Source organism: Pieris brassicae, chromosome 1 (assembly GCF_905147105.1).
Source record: "Pieris brassicae chromosome 1, ilPieBrab1.1, whole genome shotgun sequence".
NCBI lineage: Eukaryota > Metazoa > Arthropoda > Insecta > Lepidoptera > Pieridae > Pieris > Pieris brassicae.
This window is the reverse complement of record NC_059665.1, coordinates 10278188-10285430: the sequence shown is the minus strand read 5'-3', so window position 1 is coordinate 10285430 and position 7243 is coordinate 10278188. Positions and strand designations below refer to the sequence as shown.

General features: G+C 31.5%; 2 protein-coding genes across 3 annotated transcripts; one reads left to right on the top strand and one right to left on the bottom strand.

The window, feature by feature from the left end:
- Nucleotides 1-75: 75 nt before the first annotated feature.
- Nucleotides 76-4667, top strand: LOC123715807 (folylpolyglutamate synthase, mitochondrial-like). 2 transcript variants are annotated; one of them, XM_045671127.1, is made up of 7 exons: nucleotides 76-641; nucleotides 875-955; nucleotides 1267-1374; nucleotides 1523-1702; nucleotides 2067-2203; nucleotides 3687-3867; nucleotides 4213-4667. In XM_045671127.1, the coding sequence occupies exons 1-7, from the start codon at nucleotides 570-572 to the stop codon at nucleotides 4606-4608; spliced, it is 1155 nt and encodes a 384-aa protein (XP_045527083.1). In that variant the 5' UTR covers nucleotides 76-569; the 3' UTR covers nucleotides 4609-4667. The 2 variants fall into 2 exon arrangements, with proteins under 2 accessions (XP_045527083.1, XP_045527090.1); XM_045671134.1 differs by lacking the exons at nucleotides 3687-3867; nucleotides 4213-4667 and having other exon boundaries at nucleotides 2110-2203.
- A 572-nt stretch (nucleotides 4668-5239) lies between these two features.
- LOC123720648 (putative RNA polymerase II subunit B1 CTD phosphatase RPAP2) lies at nucleotides 5240-7155 on the bottom strand. Its single transcript, XM_045677350.1, has 2 exons — nucleotides 5440-7155; nucleotides 5240-5249 (listed from the first exon to the last, which is right to left on the bottom strand). The coding sequence occupies exons 1-2, from the start codon at nucleotides 6798-6800 to the stop codon at nucleotides 5240-5242; spliced, it is 1371 nt and encodes a 456-aa protein (XP_045533306.1). The 5' UTR covers nucleotides 6801-7155.
- Nucleotides 7156-7243: the final 88 nt, after the last annotated feature.

The following is a 7243-nucleotide window of genomic DNA, read 5'->3' as shown; positions in this document are numbered from 1 at the left end:
ATGTCACAACTCGTATTATTTCCAAGATAATCAAGCCTGCTTACATAATCAATCATTAGCCCGGCAACTAGTTAATAAAAACTTTGAAGATCAATAATATCTAAAAAAGTTAAATACACGATTAGGTTTCTAGTTTATACGAAATTTAGGATAAACGATCGATTTAAATGCCCATATTTTTTTTGGAGATAGACCTCACTAAAAGAAAGCGTTTTGCAAAGTTTAAACTTACGGTTCATTATATACATTTTTTTAAATTTCATACAAATTGGTAAATAACACGCAATTACTAAATATATTTGACAAATAATTGATGTCAAACGTCTATCACTTAGTGTAGTCCGAAAATTTTGAAAGTATCGATACTACTCAGGTATCGACGATAAACTTTCCAATATGTACCATCGATTTAAATGCCCATTTTGGCACTGGGGGTTAGGCCTCAATCCCCTCCCTCCCCCTCCCCCCTAACCTCAAACCTCAAATATCGACGTTCCATATTGGAAAGTTTAACCGCAATTTATTTCTATCAATTTAGTTTACGGTTTAAATTTTGACTTAGCGTGTCGATGATTAGCGTCGGCCTGTGTCGTAGTTTGATTTTCAGAATAGTTTGCAGAATGTTTTCTATCAAATACGAGGTTAGTATCCTATTTATACAAGATAAAAATAGTTAAATAATAAGTTATGCAATAAATAATAGCGCGTATGTTACTGCAAATAATTTACACATAACTGTTCTTTTATGATAATTAGTTAGAAGGAATTAATATATTTTTTAAACACTTGTAATTTGTATAATATTTGCCATAAGTTTTAGTAACTATATTTTGACAATATGTCAAAGTTGATACATATAACTGTTCTTTTTTAGGAGGCTGTTCATAAACTGAACTCATTACAATCCAATAAAGCAACTATTGCACAAATTCGCAAGGATATAAAAACTGGTCAAGTAAGTTTAAGTTTCCATCTAGAGACTAAAAACAAATATTTACAATTACTAAGCAACCTACTCAAATATAATACGAATTTTGATATATAATTGTTGTGCACATAAACAAACAGTTGTTGTTTTATAGATAGTTGTTTCAAAGATATGAATGATTTGTTAAAACATTCAGAGTTTAGTCATATAGTAGCATCTTGATAGAAATAATCTTTTTATATGATATAATGTTTTTTTGTAATTATATAAAGCTATCTCTTACAATGTCAATATGGAATCTGTACTAAATGTGGTTTATGTAAAGGCAATATTTTTAGAAATGTACAAACTTAAAAGACATGGAAAACTATCTTATGAGAACGGGAATTTCATTGAATACACTTGATAAATTATCTGTGGTACATGTGGCTGGCACTAAAGGAAAGGTAAGAATTTCACCTAAGAAACCAAATTTTATTGCTATTAAATTGATTGATATTAAGTTATCCTACATTTGATGCATATAGAAAATGAAGGATTTCTTCAAACTTTTATTAAGGTCATTATTGTTGTTGTTATTAAATATTATTTCAGGGTTCAACTAGTGCAATGTGTGAATCAATATTACGGGCACACGGTTTTCGTACCGGTTTCTACTCATCACCTCATCTAGTAGCAGTACGAGAACGAATCAGATTGTTTGGAATACCACTTTCTGAAGAGGCATTTGCAAGGCACTTTCATAAAGTGTATGATTCTCTATATAAAACACAGGTTAGTTTTTCAATCCAATTCAACTATCAATTGATACATGCTACTTACATAAACATAAGTTACTCAGTCCCTATGTCAGTAATTTATGACACAAATAATAAAATTAACATTTACTATTTCCAAGAAAACTGTCTTAAGGGAAAAGCAGTAATTATATTAGTAATAAATTTATTATGATACATATTGAATAAACCTATGGCATTTTTCTAGTAGGACATAATGGAGTGCGGCAAGAAACATCACCATTAATATGAAAAAATTTTTTTAATAAAAATTCTTAACAGATACATTAATTTAGGCAATAATAATAAGAAATAAAGACAATATTGTTACACTAACGAATGTCAAATAATTTATGTTTAAGGCTTATGATGGTGACATGCCGAAATACTTCGCTTTCCTTACAGTGATGGCGTTCAATGTATTTCTTGAAGAGGAAGTAGATGTCGCGGTTGTGGAGGTTGGCATCGGAGGAATCGATGACTATACTAATATTTTAAGGTAAATACCAATATTTGTATTTATCGATATAAGACAAATGAAAGGGATTGCTGTATTTTTTAACTTATCATTTTCTTTATGGACAAATAGTTGTCTTACCAACCATCAAACTCAAAGCCAAACGCACCAAACCTAAACCGTGTACTAATATTATGATTTTAACACTTTTAGCAAGTATAATAATAGTAAAATTGCGGTAAATCACAATACATATGAACAAAAACTTACGACAGTAAAAACAAAGAATTAAAATATATATTTACGTTTAAACATTTACGATAGCAAAATATCCATAAACAATATTATATACATTAAACTAAGTATACCGAATTCGGCTGTGTAGTTTGATGGTGTGTATGTTAGTTTTTTTATAGAAGAAACGGGCAGGAGGCCCACCTGATGTTAAGTGGTACCGCCGGCCATGGACACTCTTAATGCCAAAGGATAGCAAGTGCGTTGCCGGCCTTTTAAGAATTGGTACACTCTTTACTTGAAGGACTTAGGGTCCTAATCAAATTGGTTCGGAAATACTTCAGTGGGCAGCTGGTTCCACATAGCAGTGGTTCGCGGCAAAAATTGCCTTGAAAAACGCTCAGTCGTGGAACGGCGGACGTCGAGGTGATACGGGTAGAATTTTGTATTCTGCCTCGACGTCCGATGATGAAAATGTGTGTTCATCATTCAGGTGATATAGCGCTATGGATATGCCTAATACTCCTTAGAATATTCTGGAATAGCTTCAACGAGCCAAGGCTTAAATAGTTGTAGTTGTATGTCCGGGCTGCGAGATACAAACCTTCGTTTTTTGCATAGTTGGTGTTAAGGCCCTATCCCAACACGAATTGCTGTGTCAGTGTCTCGGGATGAATTGCGGTGCACAGTGGCGCGTCGGCCCGTAATAACAATTAGTTATGTAAAACATTAAATTAATGTAATTTTATCAATTATTTTCTGAAATGGATACTTGTCTTGCGATAAAATATATCGTGTAAATTTAAAAATCATGATCTATATTATTATATTGTATATATGTGTCAAAATCTTGGCTATATTTGGATTTGTTTTCTATTTAAGTTATTTAAATCGGGAATCAATCTTTCAAAATGGATACATAAGCTACTGAACTCCACCATATATTTTTTCCATTCGGCCTACAAGAAACGATGACAAATTGGAAAGAAACAATGTACGTTTTTGTAGTTTGGCGACCGGATAGGTCCTTAATGTGCAGGCAGGAACATGAAAGTGCAATTTGTCTAGAAGTGATCTGCAATTAATTTTATTTGAAATGACGTCATATAGTATAGTATTGTTTTTGCCGAGATTCTAAAGCCTCAATTTTATAATATTCACACGCGTCTTTATAGGTATCAAACTTGATAAAGATCTTATAGGAGATAAATTTATAAAGTCATTTTGAATCTTTTCAAGTTTATATTTATTTCTGTATTCACTTTGTTCCCAATGTGTAATTTTGTTCTAGAAAAGTTCCAGTTATTGGCATAACAGCACTGGGGTTAGATCACACTGCCATACTGGGTACGACACTACCAGAAATAGCATTGGCTAAAGCCGGTGTTATGAAACCGGGATGTTTAGCTTACACGGTACATCAAGAAACTGATGCTATGGATGTACTGAGACGAAAAGCTATTGAATTTCAAGTAAATATAGTTTTATTTAAATTCGTAAACAGCAATAATGCTCCTTGCGTTGCCTATACAAACTGCGTATTAGTCAGATATATATAGTCCATTCTACACCCATCTTTTGAGAAAAGGTGGTCACCTAAATGAGTAAACTGTATTTTGATTTTGAATTCTTATGAAAACCTAATAATTATTTCTGATTCTCACATATCCTAGCTAAGCTTAATACATGCAATCATTGTATAACTTAAGAACTCCCTTTAATAAATAAGAAATAACGATATTTCTAATTAATTCTAGGAGTTTGGCCGTAACCAAATAGTTGTATTTTGACAAGACAATTATTTTTTTATTTTTCAGTGTCCTCTTACAACAGTTCCCAATTATAGTACATATGCATTTCAAAATGGACTTCGTCTATCAATAGAATTAGAAGCTTATAGAATGAATGCATCATTATCTATTCAACTAGCTCATGCATGGATGGGAATAAAAACTAAAGATAAAAATAATATAGATAACACAATTCAAAATACAGATTTATTAATCAGTAGCTTGTCAAAGGAAACTGTGATAGGCTTGCGGGATTGCAAGTGGCCTGGGAGGTACCAGATTATTGAAACAAATTATGGTTGTGTATATCTTGATGGGGCTCATACAAAAGAATCCATGGAAATATGTGCTAAATGGTTTGCGGAAAACTGCAGGTATATTATATTCTATGAATGTGACAAAGCTGTAGTACTATCTATATAGAATGACATACTTTATCGCCTTTATCTTTTGTGTGTTTCCATACCAAAACAAATCAATATTAGTTATCAGTATAAGAATCATTTTTTAAATTAAATCAGGGTTAGTTACTTCCCTTTGAATTTGATGAATAGTTCTGTTTGACTGCATGTCATCAAATAAATATAGAGATTAGTTAATATAAAATAAATATTTGTTTACCCATTTTAGTAGTGGTATCAAAATTAAAAAAAGACAGCAATTAATATAATATAACCACGGTGCACAGCTTTACAGTACTTAATATAATAGTATGTTATAGTCTAGACAAATGAATAAAGCACTTTTAGAAAAATGTATTAATTAAAGAAAGTAAATATTATTATAACATAAGTATATTGCTTAAAATAGTATGCAATTATTACAATATTTTCAAATTTCTAATTTGTGGCTGTCTCAGTAGTCAATTGCTTATTACTTACATCTAATAATCTATCAACATCAGTTAGCCACAATACCAACCTATCTAAGTAACCTCCATCTTGTTGATAACTCAATAATAATAATTGCATATGCTGAAAAGCAATTGACTGCTTCAATAAGTATGCCAACCTCCCATCCCTTAATGATAACAGTTTTATAAAAATAATGGCTATTAGGGTCCACTGTATTGGTTTAAACATTATGTTATTTGCTTTTAATTGAAATGTGTTAACAAGCAATCGCACATCAGCACTTACAGATAATGTCAGTAACCCTAGAGATCTCAATAAATCTGGCAATACTTTATTTAAATGTTGACACACAATACCACGCCGTAATGCATTTTGTGCATTCCTATCCACTAATGGTAACTGTGTAACATTGTCTTCCACAGCTTTGGCAACCTCAGTTGTTTCAGTCGTAGAATTATTGTCAGGTATTTCAGTTTCACCAGCAAAGAAGGCTTTTACCTTCAACTGAAGGTTTTTGCTTTCTTCCTTTAAAATTCTGTAATCAGGCAAAGGTTTCATTTCTTTTGTGAAGATTTGAGCATCATACTTCTTATCTTCTAATTCTAACACATTTAACTTTCGGCAAAGAGCTTGATACTGATCATACAAGTTGGATTTGTGAAATATGCTTTGGGCTTGGTTTTTTAAATATTCTTTTATATATTCTCCCTTATCTTCTACTAATATTTTTACTTTTTCTTCTCCAAATAGAAAAAGGAGGGAATCCAAAGTAAACCATTCAGCTAAGCACTTCTCAACTTCAATTGTTATTGCTGTTACTGAAAGCTGTTTCTTTGAAAAGGCTTTATTCTCCAAAGGTTTCAGTTTCTCTTTTCTTAGTTCTGTTGGTACATTTATAAGTATTGGATCAATTTTCTTTTCCGGTTTTTCAATTATTTCACCAACAATGTTAAGTGGGTTTGGCACTGGTAATTTTTTGTTTTTGTCTATCATATTGGTTGTGGAAGGAAGTTGAATATCTATATTTAAATCCTTAATATCTAATAAATTATTTGGTAATGGGTCTATCTTGTTTTCCAGTACATTAAACTTCCACTTGGATGTATCACATTTTTTTCCTATTGGTTTTTTTATTGGGTTTGCACTCATACATTCTTTAAAATCATCTGTATTATTTTTGTCTTTATTTTGAAATTCTGATAGGCTAGCAGTAGTAAATTCATCAATAGATGTAAATGGCTTTGATTCAGAGTTAAGATCAATGTGCTCAATTAACTTTAGATCAATTTCTTGTCCAAGGCTACTTATAGTATCATCAGGTAAAATATAAAATTTTGGAACTTCTTCATACTGTCTGAACCAAAGTGGACTGGTCAGCATTTGTTTTTTTATGTACATAGCAGATTTATAACAAGTGTTGCTGCAGAAACTTTTACGACTAGTTATATCATATACTTTGTTTGTTTTCATGGAAATTCTGTACTTTTGTTTTGGTATCTCTTTCGGAGAAATTGCTTTTTGACACAATGGAAATCCGCAAAGGTGTACAATAGCTCGCTCTTCTATCACATCTTCGAAATGACTTTGGTTAATATCCGGTAGACATTTAAGCAAGTATGCTTCATTGATGCACTTCTCTAATAAGCTTTCGACTATTTTTTGAGCTTTAGCGTTGCATTCTCGTTTTTTTATGATTGATTGACGAATTTGTTCCTTACTCAATTCTTCGATTTTTGTGACTTTCTTTCTTGTTGCATTCATGGTCTCTGTTTGTAATTAATTTACTGTTATAATTTATCTAATTACGTCTCGAATTATTGTGATTTTACTTTATAATGTTAACTTTTATTCATACATAATTGCAAATAGTCTTGTTATGAAATGACACTGCAGTGTTAACTGTCAATTGTCTCCAAGTGTCTTGCCCGCACATCATGGGCTTGAGTCAGTCACTTTGCGATAGACATAACTTGGGCGCGAGGAATTTGTAAAGGAATGACATTAGCATTGGAGCAGCGATTTTGTCACAAGCCCTCAATCCGTAGTGACAGTACCATATGTTTTTTTTATTTTATATTATGGCATTATAGTTTTAAGTTTATGCCAGTTTCTACCTTTATGTTTGTCATGGGTTTAAATTATGATTAGCTATAGACTATAAGTTCTTTAAAGAATAAAATTTTATATACCTAATCTTTCTAAAA